This window comes from Metarhizium robertsii (genome assembly GCF_000187425.2).
Source record: "Metarhizium robertsii ARSEF 23 chromosome Unknown MAA_Scf_12, whole genome shotgun sequence".
Taxonomy (NCBI): domain Eukaryota; kingdom Fungi; phylum Ascomycota; class Sordariomycetes; order Hypocreales; family Clavicipitaceae; genus Metarhizium; species Metarhizium robertsii.
This window is the reverse complement of record NW_011942152.1, coordinates 142,286-155,739: the sequence shown is the minus strand read 5'-3', so window position 1 is coordinate 155,739 and position 13,454 is coordinate 142,286. Positions and strand designations below refer to the sequence as shown.

The 13,454-nt window shown below is 49.0% G+C and overlaps 6 protein-coding genes across 6 annotated transcripts; 3 read left to right on the top strand and 3 right to left on the bottom strand.

Annotated features, from left to right (window-relative positions):
- Nucleotides 1-605: 605 nt before the first annotated feature.
- MAA_00125 (acid phosphatase) lies at nt 606-2,045 on the bottom strand (the record flags this gene model as incomplete). Its single annotated transcript, XM_007818123.1, has 1 exon — nt 606-2,045. The coding sequence occupies one exon, from the start codon at nt 2,043-2,045 to the stop codon at nt 606-608; it is 1,440 nt and encodes a 479-aa protein (XP_007816314.1).
- An 831-nt stretch (nt 2,046-2,876) lies between these two features.
- On the bottom strand, nt 2,877-3,842 carry MAA_00124 (F-box domain, cyclin-like protein; the record flags this gene model as incomplete). Its single annotated transcript, XM_007818122.1, has 1 exon — nt 2,877-3,842. One exon carries the CDS (start codon nt 3,840-3,842, stop codon nt 2,877-2,879), a length of 966 nt encoding a protein of 321 aa, XP_007816313.1.
- Nucleotides 3,843-6,623: 2,781 nt separating this feature from the next.
- Nucleotides 6,624-7,589, top strand: MAA_00123 (isochorismatase family protein; the record flags this gene model as incomplete). The annotated part of the gene is made up of 1 exon (XM_007818121.1): nt 6,624-7,589. The coding sequence occupies one exon, from the start codon at nt 6,624-6,626 to the stop codon at nt 7,587-7,589; it is 966 nt and encodes a 321-aa protein (XP_007816312.1).
- A 103-nt stretch (nt 7,590-7,692) lies between these two features.
- Nucleotides 7,693-9,000, bottom strand: MAA_00122 (protein fluG; the record flags this gene model as incomplete). The annotated part of the gene is made up of 1 exon (XM_007818120.1): nt 7,693-9,000. The coding sequence occupies one exon, from the start codon at nt 8,998-9,000 to the stop codon at nt 7,693-7,695; it is 1,308 nt and encodes a 435-aa protein (XP_007816311.1).
- A 2,838-nt stretch (nt 9,001-11,838) lies between these two features.
- Nucleotides 11,839-12,284, top strand: MAA_11654 (uncharacterized protein; the record flags this gene model as incomplete). Its single annotated transcript, XM_011412569.1, has 2 exons — nt 11,839-11,917; nt 11,992-12,284. The coding sequence occupies 2 exons, from the start codon at nt 11,839-11,841 to the stop codon at nt 12,282-12,284; spliced, it is 372 nt and encodes a 123-aa protein (XP_011410871.1).
- Nucleotides 12,285-12,531: 247 nt separating this feature from the next.
- On the top strand, nt 12,532-12,873 carry MAA_11653 (ABC transporter; the record flags this gene model as incomplete). Its single annotated transcript, XM_011412568.1, has 1 exon — nt 12,532-12,873. One exon carries the CDS (start codon nt 12,532-12,534, stop codon nt 12,871-12,873), a length of 342 nt encoding a protein of 113 aa, XP_011410870.1.
- Between the last annotated feature and the right edge of the window lie 581 nt (nt 12,874-13,454).

The following is a 13,454-nucleotide window of genomic DNA, read 5'->3' as shown; positions in this document are numbered from 1 at the left end:
GGCTAGTCTAGATTCTGGCCGTCGGACACGGAGGTACGAAGCGGATGGGTTGGGGTATCATTCCATGTCCCCAGATTTGTCTCCGATTGGAGCAGCCGCGTGCCACCGATATGAATTGCTCGGCGGGCTCACTCTTTTTGCTAGGTGCGCTTATATACTACCAGGTACCTAAATATTAAGCTATATTATAATATATTATAATATATTTTATTATAAATTATTTCTTAAAAATATATAAAAAAGTTTAATATAATAAATACTTACCTACTAAAAAGCGTAAGCACACCTAGCAAAAAGAGTAAGCCCGCCGAGAAATTCACCCACCGACGGCCGGTAGTCGAGAAACGGAGCCGGGGGAATAACGCGACCGGGCCGGAGCCGAGGCATCGACTCTAGGTGGTTGACGGTTAGTCCAGGACTCCAGTATTGGTGAGGGGAGATTTGCCAGAAATAAGACGGCGACTCAAAAGAGTTAGGCGGCCTCTGCCTGTAATAGTATGCTAATATGTTTTATTTATCTCAACAGGAAACTATCTGCGCTTGTTTATCGATTCCCAATTCTGCAATGAGGCACGACTGCCTAGTCTACTCTATAATACACAGCACTACCACATCAAGTGTCTCTTCTTGCCCACGACAGTCCCGTTATTCGAATTGGTATAGAATGTCACCGCATCAGTCGAATTCTTGTACGTGTTGCCACAAACAGCAGAATAATTCCGAAACATGTCTGCGCGCTGCTGCAGAAACGCCGGCAGCACCTTGGCCGAGCAGCTCTGCCCCGGTCCGTCAAAACAGCCCGGCAGCACCTGCGGGCTCCGGTTGAGCAGGACGCGGTAGTATGTCGTCGCAGAGGGAGACGAGCTCATGTTCCTGCCCTGGGCGGCGGCGACGGCATGGTTCGCGCTGCAGTTCATACGCTCAATGGCAATGTTGGTCAGGAACGGGAGGATGCGGCTCGAGACCCAGGCGCGATTGTAGTTGATCTGGTCCAGGGGCATGGTGGCGTTGACGTCGTTGCCGCCAGAGAAGAGGCTGTTGTTGAACAGGCCCATGGCGACGAGGGCCGCGGGCGGAAGCTCGCGGTGCGTGAAGGAGACGTACATGTCTTGGGCCGAAGTATCGGCCGCCAGGAGGTTCATCGTCGCGTTGACCCACGGGAAGCCGATGGCGCCGGCGTAGGGGCTGCCGTAGCCAGTGTTGTAGTGGTACTGGATGTCCTGGCCGTACTCGAACTGCAGCCACTCGTCGGGGGAGAAGAGGTCGGTCGAGCAAAAGGGCGAGGACCCGCGGATGACGGTGTCGTAGCCGCACATGGCCTGCATGGCCGTGACGTCGTCGGACGTGAAGTTGAAGCCTGGGGCCAGGCTCTTCAGCCGTGCGATGATGGGCGCCGTGTACAAATCGACGTATTTGCCCTGTTGCTCTGCTCCTGCGGCGGCGGTGTAGCCCTTGCAGCTCTTGTACGGGGTCAGACTGTCCGCTCCGTCCTCCTTGCCCTCTGGGATCTCAACCAGGTTGATGGTGTTGTCGTCCATCTCCAGACCTCGGACGAAGCCCCTGGCGCTCTGTACCGTGCGCTCTGCGGTCGAAGTCCACACCCTCTGGGGCAACTTGAGCTTCGGATACCGGTATGAGATGGAGAGCCCGAGTTGGCCGGCCTCAACCTTGCCGGTCCTGGTCAACAGCTCCTGTTCGCTAAAGGACGGAGGCTCCCAGGCGGCCAAGAAAGAGAGCTGGGGTATTTTGGCCCAGTCGACTGTCGCGTTGCCTAGCTTGTAGAGAAAGGGCTGCAGGTACTGCTCGTAGTCGAAATCGTTTGCATTGATGGCTGCGTGCCGTACAAGGTAGGCCGCTCGAGTTACCGTGCAGCCTTGGGGAGGATTTGGGTCTCGCGGAGGATCTGCCGGTTCATAATAGGGAGCGATTCCTGCGAGATGCTGGAGGGGGTTGAAAGAATATGACGAGTAGAGGGGAGTCTGAAGCTGCATGGCCCCGACGCCAAGCGCAACGGAAGTCAGGGAGTGAAACGTGGTCGCCTTCATTGTGACGGCCGCGAAACGGAATTGTATCTGATGCCTGGTGTTTCTTTTCGGCGTATAATGTTGCTTCTGTAAGCGACAGGCTGTAAATGTGTGAGAAGAGGCCAGCCAAGGTGCTCAGGCAGATTCCAAGCCGACAACAAGTTGAAGCTGAGGGAGAAAAAATGGTTGGCCTCGTGTTTTTTTAAACAGATTGTCTTGTATCAAGGACGGAGCCGCAGTATGGCCCATGACGGTCAAGGACTCGAGAACAAAAGCATGGCAGAGTATGCCATTGTTGCGCATACGTCACACACGAGCTGTTTCGGGCTCCATGTTGCAAGAAAGCGGCCATGATTGTTCTTCAGCGCGTGAACGCTCCAAGCGGTCCACGGACCATCGGATCTTGGTTGTGGCAGATACGTCATTGATGTGCAAGATCTCGATTCCAAGACCTGGTTTGTCCAGGCTAATTAAATTAGTCGGCCCCCCACTTGACCCCCACTCTTGGAGTTGTAGATTTCGAGCTCGCATGTGATTGCGCTGTTTCTAGTATTCTACCCTCGCCCAGACATCGCCGATGAAGCCAGCAACTTCCGACGCCGTCTTCCTCACCACGGCGCGCCCAATACCCAGAACAACAGCACTACTCGCAACGCCAGCTGTTCAAGCTGCTCCCTGGTGCACACACCATCCAGCCCGCCCAAGACCACAAGCGAGGGCCCTGCCGCCAGAGAGCCGCCAAACGAGACGCCCACGAGATGAGCTGACGGCCACTGCAAATGACCCAGGGGAGAGCTAATCAGTTGTCTGCAAATAGTGGTCGAGACATTCAGGGAGAACTTGACTTCCCCATCAGATTTGCTTGACATGCATGAACGTGTCCCACTCATCTGGCACCTCCCTCACCGGTCCATACCTCACCATGTGCTCCAAAACCTCCTCTCTCAGGTATTTCATCCTGACATCCGTCGTTTCCTCATCATCAGACTCCTCACCGCAGCCAAGGCAGAAGTATCCCCAATCGGCCTGCCGACCAGAATCGAACAAGTACGGTGCGGTAATGATGGCCATGAACCGCAGAGGTTCCCTGTCAAATTTGTCGTCATTTGGAAGACCAGAACCCTCCAGGTCCTGAATCAATGCTCGCCGGTCAAAAAGTTGAAGCCGATTCCGCGCCAATTTGCCCCCGTCACCGTTCCAGGAGGCACAGTACCGCCCAGGTAAACTCAGAATACTAGGGGGGTTTGCCTCACGCAGTAACTGGCGACGAGTGACGCGCGGCCGTGTCGGGTCGGGGGTGAGCAAGCGTGATGCGCGGCCGATTGTGAGAGGAAAGTATTCTAGCCGCTCGGTGAAGCAGAAGTAGCAGACTCGGCGGCAGTCAACAAGGTAGAGGAAGTCGCCAAAATGCGAACACGTGGAGCATCGGCTTGTGCTCAGGGTTCTGTATAGTACACGGCAGTCAAATGCATCTGCCTCGACGGCGAGTATGGCGCGGATGATGTCGGGGCAATGCTTGATGATGGCGGCGTACTCGGGTACCGAGTCGACCAGCTCCATGGCGCGGCGGTTGACACGGCGGAAAGCTGTTAGCGACGGGATGTCGGTACATAGCAGAACCTGGATGAGCAGCTCTGCTGGAAGCTGGTCGAGTTGGCCGACGGAATGCCTCGCGGGGATGGACGCGTCGGTGTGTCGCCCATTGTCAAGCGGACACCGTGTCGTCAACTGCGCATTATCCAACGTATTATCACGGAAGGGGAGTCTTTGCGTCGTATAAGTCATGGGATCGAGCGGATCAGGGTGTGTTTCATCCATGACGGCGCGCTGCGAGACCAAGCTTCTAGACGACTGCAGTGCAGAGAGAGAGCAAAGATTCAAGGTCGAAAAGTGGCAAATTTGTGTTGATGGTAAGAAAAACACGCAGGGGTAAGGAACGACTACTCGTATTTATAAGAGCTCTTTGGAACTACATGTAGGTTTGAGTTTGCTTCCACGCAGTCCGTGGCTGAGGCCATCGCGAGATTAAGCGCCGCCACGAATCACCAACTTTACTAGTGTCTGACGCATTACGATGCGTGGACTTGTAGTTATTACGTCAAGTGGTCTTTACGTCTGGTGCGACGGAAGGCTTACAAGCAGCCCGACTTGCCGCGTTTACAGTCTAATTCCTACCATGAAGCTTGTCGAGCGCCGCTCCCCGACGGGATTTGCATTGGCCGGAGCATTGCTGTACGCCACCAAGAACGTGGCTTGCTGGACGACTGGCCATCCTGAGCACCGCGCAAGAAATGGATCAATTCATCCATACCATCGGTACGTTTGGTGCGGCACCGGACCGCGTCGGCTCGTCCGCTTATGCAGCAGTCATCCCACAGTTCCTATGTCGAGCTGTCCCGGCCCCTGGCCCGTCAACGCCACGTTCCGCGAAAAGTCCGGTGGTATGAATGCGGCCGTGGCTTAGCTACATGTGTTGATGACATGTGCATCGTGAATCTGACTGCTCGCATCACTGACGATCTTTGTTGCCGAACCATCTTTCATGCGACAAGGATGCCATGTGATTTTATCCCGCGCCTAGACATGCCACCATGTTGGTGGCTTGCGACGTTCTTTGTCTTGTATATGTAAAAGCTGATGTCATTGAGAGACTTGTATGATGACAAGTACTGCATATAGGCATGATCCGGACATGAACAGAATAGATACTTGTGTAGGGAGCTCATGCCCACAGCACCTAATCGATGGAATCCAGGTTTCATGGAGACACGACACTTTTCGCAAATTCCGTCATCCATCCCGTATACTTGCGCGAAAGAAAAAATTCGCCAATACGGCTTTTCTCACTACATCACACAGCCAGCCTTCACGAATGACATTTGACTTTCGGCCGCGGCTGTGACTAGGGGATCTGTTTGGTCACACTCCTGGCAACAAGTCAAGTCAAGTTTGGTTGCCACTTGCTCGCGCGCCTAAAGCCGGCGTTTTCTTACTAAGCCTTCCAACTTCCACCTCTCGGTACATGCGTAATTCTACCAAAACTTATTCGACCTGGTCATTTTACGCAACATGGCCGGAGCAGAGGAGCGGTCGATTACAGTGCCAACATCACTTTATACCCAACCTGTCCGGCTCAAGAGCAGACGACCCGGTGCGAGAAGCAGTGTCAGAACGACTACGAGAGAATCGACGATTCCATGTCCGATAGTGCAGCCAGCAAATCCATCAAGCGAAGAAGGAAAGATATCGCTGTATCCGCTTCAGTAAAGGACGACAGGATAGCGGACCAGGATCTCTTTGCCACAACTTCTTCAGCAGTGCGGCAGGAAAAAGTGTCCAGTGAGGTGTCCAATCTGATTCCAAAAAGCCCTCCATACAAGCCAAAGGCAGACGTTGCCTCTCAAAGAATTGGCCCTGTCCAAAGGGCCGCTTCTAATATCCGGTCTACTATTATACAAGCCTACGACCCGAATGTGTGCAAAGATTGGAAAAGGTACGGAAGCTGCGGCTTTGGTGGTGACTCTTGCCTACTAGTTGCTTGTTTGTGTCCAGACTCTCCCTGTGTGCTAACGTTATTTCTAGATAGCTGCAAATTCCTGCATGCCCGGGAAGATTACAAGCAGGGCTGGCAATTGGATACCGAGTGGGATACACTCACAAAAGGAAAGAACAATACCGTGGGAGAATTATTACTAGCGCCGATCGAAAGATGGCCAAGGATCAGGATGGTGGCCATGACGGAAAAGCGGAGGATCTCCCCTCTATATGCAGTCTTTGCGATAAGACTTTCAAGAAGCCCATTATCACGAGATGCGGCCACTAGTTCTGTGAGCCATGTGCACTTGGGCGCTACAAGAATGACCCTGGCTGTGCAATATGCGGAGCTGCTACGAACGGCATTTTCAACTCTGCCAAAATGTTGTCGACAAGTCGCTAGTTGGGAAAAGTCTTCCCTCAAATTGGCCGGTGCAAGTCTCTCTTTCAGTCGGCTGGCATTCAGCAACTTGATTTGGATCAGACCCTTAACTGATTGATCAACCATGTTAATCCCGTCTCTTTCTTGAAGGACTTGGCTGGAGAACGGTTCAAATACGCACTTGGAGCTGCCACAACCTCCTGATCATGAAGAAGAGAGCAGCAAGAGCTACCACTGACTGATTGCTTCGAGACATTTCTTTTCGAGGGCTCAGTTACAGGACTTGGAGCAACGTGGACTTTCAGCCATAACTCGTTTGGTGTCAAAGGTCCTTGGTTTTCCTCAAGGCCCTCGGGGCAGATGAACTTGATATGTACAAAGCAGCGGTGAGCCTACGAACCTGAAGACCCGAGTCCTCAACTAGGTCTCGAGCCTTTGTCACCTATCGTCAGGATCGAGGGTCGGTCCGTGCTGCAATGCTACGTGACCTCAGGGTACAAAGCACCTACGTGGGCAAAATTCGACGAATTGGCCCAAGGGTCTGCACAGACAACATGTGCCTCTTACTAAGCGGAATTGCCTCTGTTCTCCTCGCGATGTGTGGCAGAAGTTAAGTCAATCCCCATCATGCATCAACGAATACTTCAGCCTTGGACCCCAGTCACGCCTCAATACTCTCAACAATGACAATGGCCACCATGTTGACCAAGGATTCCACTGAGAATGCCAAGGTTCTCGTTGGAACAGAGGGAAATACTTGGATTTGGTCTCCTGGTGGCTGGGACCTGACGCACCCGGCAGACCCAACATCCAACTTGGCAGACAACGGCGTCTACCTTGATTGTGAACTGGTCAACATTAAAATCGACCCAATCAAGACGGCGTTGGTCATCATCGATATGCAGAACATGGGCTTACATAAAGCACTCAATCCCCCGTCCGCTGCCCCCATGTATGACGCCCAGGACGCGATCCTCCAATACGCCATACCGGCTGCGCGCAAGCTTGGTCTCCAGATTATCTGGCTTAATTGGGGCCTGACTGAAGATGATCTCGCCACCATGCCACCGGCCGAAGTTCGCGTGTTTGCCTTTGATGTCAACACGGAAAAGGTCGACTACGGCCTTGGAGACCAACATGGCGACCCCAACGACCCCGCAAACTTTCTCAAGTGCGGCGAACGGCCGAATCTCACCAAATTGCCAGGCACGGACCTAGGAGAAATTGTACTCGAGGATGGCAGTCGGGTCAATGCTGGCCGGGTCATGATGAGGGGAACATGGAACACGGCCCTGCATGGACCCTTGGCTGGCGCGTATGAGGAGGGCAAGAAAGCGGCCCGTCCAGACGTCTGGATTCACAAGAATCGCAACTCTGGTCTCTGGAACGACAAGTCTGCTTTAGGCGAGTATCTGAGGGAGAAAGGAATCCGTACCCTCCTATTTTCGGGTGTCAACACAGATCAGTGCGTCGGCTCTACTCTACAAGACGCCCACGCTCAAGGCTTCGACACCATTATGTTGAAGGACGGTTGTGGAACAGATAGCCTGCCGTATGCAAAGGCAACGTACGAGTTCAACTGTGCCCGATGCTGGGGCTTTTTAACCAGCTGCAAGGCCCTTGCGAAAGCAGCCAAGCTGGACTATTAGTACGGAAGCAAAGAGAATACACAGCCCTTGGCAGCAGCAAACACTCCAGCCGCGAATGTATGTCCCCCCTCGCCATCCGATGACTGTCATCTCAAGATATGCCTCAAAAGTACTCCAAGAATCGAAGCCGTCTCTGCTCATCGGTCATTTCCCCAAAAACCTCCACCTCTTTCTCCTTGACGGAGATGTACCACTCCAGCAAGTCCTTTGCAATCCAAGCATTTACAACAGCATCCTCCTTTAAACAATCCAACGCCTCTTTAAACGTGACTGGCATGCTGTTATTGATTCCGTATTCAACCCGCATTTTCTCGTTCATCAAATGTGGGAAGAGCTTGCAATCCTTCCAAACCAACTCCGTCTTCTTTGCAAGCCCATCTAGAGCAGCAAGCAAAACAGCCGCGGCGAATAGATAGGGATTTGCAGTGCCGTCCATCATGCGGAACTCCCAATGCCAGTCGCTGATCTTGCGAACCGGCAAGTCACGGTTATCGGTGCCAAATCCAACCCATGCGCCCGCAGCATCGCCAACGGAACGGGCGTAGCCATCATAATTTGCCATTCCAAAAGCACACAGCGAGCCCATGTGGTCAAGGACGCCGGCGATAAAATGATCTGCCGACACGTGTTCCACGTTGACGTTGACAAGGGAGAGATGGAGGTGTAGGCCGTTTGATGGTCCAGCCAGTGTTGGTTTCGGGGTCATGGTCGCCTTGAGATTCCGACGTACGCATATCGCCCGAATAGTTTCCTGTGCTAAAACAAGGGAATCAACGGCTTGTAACGCGGGTTCAGGGGTAAGAGCAATCTCTAGCTGATCCTGAACTTCTGCATGGAAGTGGTGAATGCTAATGGAAGACTGCTCGAGAGCGTCGATAATCTCTTCCACTAGATCCAACGTTTCGGCGCGCAATCCAGCTGTTCTAGAGTATCCATTCAGTCGATCCAGGGGCTTCACAACGTCATTTGAGCCATCTCCATCTAAGAGCACAAACTCAATCTCAAAGCCTACTAGCACCTTGACACCCCATTCCTTGTCAAGCCGTTCAAGAGCCTGGATAAGCAGCATGCGTGGACACTTGTCGAGTCTGGTCTCGGCATCCTTTTGGTCGACGAAGCTCATGGCGGCCGCGTGGCCGGTCTGAAAGCCACAAACACGTAGGGAGGACCAATCGGGGCGCAAGAACCAAGTTTCGTGGTAGTCGCTGAGGGAGAAGATTCTGGGGGCGGTGGAGATGGGTATGATCATGCTGTTCTGGGCGAGACGGATGGTTTCGCTGCCGTTGGCGATTCGCAGGCAGCGAGCGACGGGGACGAAGCGTGCGCGCAGCACGCCAGAGTAGTCTATCCATTGGATGCGGATGTATTTGATGGACTTGTTGACTCGGAGGAACTCTTTGATCTTATCCATTTCCGATGACGTGGCAAGAGACGAGATGGTTCAATGTTGGTGTTGGGCAAGTTGGGAGCGATGGATGGATTGATGCCAGTCTGTGCTGGCTCACGCCTGCGGCACGGGCCATATGCCAGCAGAAACTTGACAGCATCTCCCAGCCACGCCGCACTGTCAATGCTCCAACAAGTATCCTAAAGAACTGTCATTCAAACAAATCACCTCCTACATGCGACGTGGTTGTCTCTCTGTTCACTCCATCGCGCCATGTCAGGGCACATTATTCGCCCCCGTCAATGTCAACCGCTACCTTTTTCAGATGCCAAAGAAACCGCGCTACGAGCAGTTCTACGGGACGGTATGAACAAGGTATTATGGGATGAGTGCCAGCTTATCTGGGATTCCCGTTCCTTGATAGACGATGCTGCGACTTGGGAAGATCAAGTAAGGAAACTTTTCAGCCTTGCAGGCGTCTTGTCTTGGCGAAATATGTAAGCCAGCGGCTAATATTGAATGGCAGATATTTATATATATATAAATATTTCTGCTACTTATTAGAATATATTACTACCGAACTTAAAATATTAGCTACATATAGCCCTACTAAAACGGCCTTTATAGCAAAATAGTTCGGCTTGTATAGTAATTAACTACTTTTTATTGGATTTATTTGCCTTGTACCTGCTAAGATAACAAGTTATAAGAAGACGCAAGTTTCTTCTATATTAATTTTTGTGGATTTACGCGTGGATTTAGTAGAGTACTTATAACCCTAAATATTATACAGCCAGATTTATTTTACTTTTTTAAAGGATATAATATTATTTATGTAATATTATTCTGAGTTAAAAAATATATACCCTAATACAAAAATAAAACCTTTGCATTTGCATAATAGCACAGGGAAAACCCCTAATAAAAGGGGAGAAAAACCTGTACTAAGGCCTTCTAGAAGATCCACCACTTACTACTTGTAAATCGCAAGGTTTTTTGACTACTCCCTTCGGTTCCGGCCAGAATCGCACCTTATATTAAGATGTATTACTCTTCTTGGCCTTTCTAGGAGCATATTATAGAGTGGGCTTGCTTCGGTATAGCTGAACAGTCGGTTTCGGTCATGTCGCCTATCTTCGTCTTACATAGTTCATCACTAGGCGGTATTAATAATATCACTACCAAGCGTGAAGCAAAGGACCTACCTATATAGCACGCAATACCCTCCCTCAGGAATCTGAATTCCATTATATATGCTGAATTTACCTTTATTAGTAAAATAAAATAAAAAGGGTTAATTACTTTACAAGGGTTTCTATTAGCTTACCGGCCACTAAGCTTCTTATCTGAATTTAGCGAGCGACAAGTTGTCTGGATAACGATACCTGCTTCCGGCTTATGACAACCATGATCGAGATAGATATAAGCCTGCGTTATGTGAGACCAACGCTATCCTTTAGAAGGGTAAGATAGCCTACTGTTGGATCATCAATATATTGAGCGGTGTTGTATTGAATTCCGTTATATCGAGCGTCGCTGTATTGAACGACGGCGCCTAGAGCGGCAGTTGCAAGAATAAGCAAGTTTGTGATCATATTTTTGACTGGATAGATTAAGATTTGTAAGGTAGCGCGAAAAATATAAAATTATATACTAGATTAAAATTAATAGTACTAGTTATATAAGATCTTAGAGAATAATATTCATCATTCTAGGAGATAAAGTAAATATTTATACTTTTTTAGTTTTTTACTTATATATGGTTAATAATCTAGTATTAAGGTATTATATATTAGATAATATATTAGTAGATACTACGTAATATCTTGTGGTACTTGGAATGAACTTGAACTTATATTATAAGTTAAATATATTAGAATTTAAAATAAACTAAAAATGTATTATAAAGTATAAAAGTAAGTTAATAAATAGGGTTTTAGTTTCTAGTAGTAACTTAAAATTAACTTATTGTAAGTGTAAGCAAAGCGGTGAGCCAGGCGGGTCAAATTTGAGGCTTTTGGGGCTGCTGAATTCGAGGCTTTGAGGCTTTCGAGGCTTTGGAAGCTGCTATCGAATTTGAAGTTTTCAAAGCTTTCGAGGATTTTTAAGCTTTCGAGGCTTTTGAGGCTGCTATTAAATTTGGGCTCGTTGAAGCTGCTATCGAATTCGAGGCTTTTGAAGCTTTGGAGGCTTTTGAAGCTTTGGGGACTTATGAAGCTTTGGAGGCTTTCGAAGCTGCTATCGAATTTGACATCACATGTCTCCACAAGGCAGGGTAAATCAAGAGCTGCATTTGCAACACACAAGTTCGCGTTCAGCACAAGCAAAAATGACGAGTATCAAGACTATTTCCGGCTCGATAATTGTGCAGATACACATGTCTGTAACGAGTGGTCTCGCTTCACTGAATACAAGCCTCTCTATAACGGGACCATACAGTTTGGCAACTCAGGCACGTACATAACAGGCACGGGCGGCGTAAGCGTACATGTCCTCACTCCATCAGGCCCGAGTCTAATTCAACTCGAGAACGTCGCTCACGTCCTGCATTCCACTGGAACCTCATTAATACGCATTCTCTCGAGCAACAAGGGCTTTACTTCAACACCAGAACCTGTTGGATAGAGTATTCTGATAGATCAAATGCTTTTAAAGTAACCAAACACGGTGCTTTTCGAGTGGTAGAACCTCATATCATGACTTCGGTGTTCAAGGCGGAATCTCATGAAACTGCATCGCAATCCTTTGCAATGGCTACCAAATCTAGAATGCCTCAAGTAGCCATAGCTTCTATGGATATTTGGCATGCACGACTAGGCCACATCCGAAAAGAGACACTTAAACATATTCCTCAGGCAGTCCATGGTGTCGGACTTAGCACTCGCGTCTTTAAACAAGAATCAGAACTCTGTCCGCAGTGTCAGCTCAGACAAGCGCATTAGTAAATCTCACGCGTACCAACATGGAGGAGAACTTATCCTTTCAAAAAGATACATCTTGATCGTATCGACTTAGATGAAGCATTTAACGCTGACTCCTGCGTCGCTCACTTCTACTGCGATTATTCTGCCTACCATGTACCATTCAATCTTCCAAATAAAACTCAAGAAGAGATCCTTTCCGTGACTCAGGAGTTCCTTGCCATCAAAAATGACAACTGGGGTTTTACTACGCGATACATACAATCAGACGGCGAGAAGGGTTTAGGAAAGAAGTGGAAGGACTTTGTCATAATAAAGGGAATCACTTTCAATCCACCGCCGCCGGACACGCCAGATCAGAACGGTGATCACGACTATCGCTCGTAAGCTACGAATACAGGGAAATCTGCCGCAAAGGCTTTGGCCCTACATCGTTGCTCACGCCACTCGCCTCCTCAATCGCATCCCAGTCCAAAGAAAACACTGGCAAACTCCATTTGGGATGGTTCACGGATGAAAACCGAATCTCTCTCATCTTAGCTATAATTATATATAATAAACCTAGCTTTATTTTATATTATACTACTTAAAGACAAGAGGCGCAAAAGAATATAACAGTAATGTTGAATGGCAGATGGCTGTCTTTGGTGTCAAAGGCAAAGTCGAGAAGCAACAGGGTCAAAACTTGGCCGCCCAAATCCGTTACGCAGTTCGATTCGAGCCAGAGCCTCTTCATCTCGTATATGCAGCTATAAATGGAGTGGGGCACCGTCATGATTTCGACAAGCAGGAACTTGAAGTGGTTCCGCGCGAGTTGCCTCAAGGCGGGAATGCCAACAATGTCGTCAACAAGGCTGTTGGATCTCTCACAGCCAAGGTGGGCTCCGTCGGACCTCAGGCTGTGATTAGGTCTTTCCTCACCCCTAGAAATGGCGCGGATCGAGACGAGACGCAAAAAAACGGAATGCATCATTAGTGACCGATCGTACCTGAACTGAAATACGTCTTGTGCCATCTTTTGTGACAAGGCATGATTCACTACTCGTCTTGAAGACCCACTGCTTCATACAATGTGCCATCCACGCCTTGCGAACTGGCTCTAGAACGGCCAGTGTTGACGACACCTTGACAGTCTTATCTGTAGCCAACGCTGTTTCGTCAAGTCCATCATGAAGCCAAGTAATTTGATTGCCGGATTCCTGGCCACATCGCTTGTATGACCCTTGCACTCTGCAACGTCGAAGCATTCCACGTTTTGTGATGGCAGGTCGACCAAGTACTCTGATATTTACTTGACAACTCATTCAGCACATGCCATTTAATCTTGTGTTCTCCGTAATAACTGTGACAAGGGTTTAATTATAAAGGCTTAGAGCAATAAAGCTTAATTTAATAATAATCTTATAGGATATTAAAGGTTTTAAGTTATTATAAGAAAAGAAAAAAAGGATAATTACCTTATATATATAAAAGGAATACTTAGGCCTACCTTATATACATAAAAGGAATACTTAGGCCTAAAAACTTTACCTAGATATATATTTTAATTATATAATT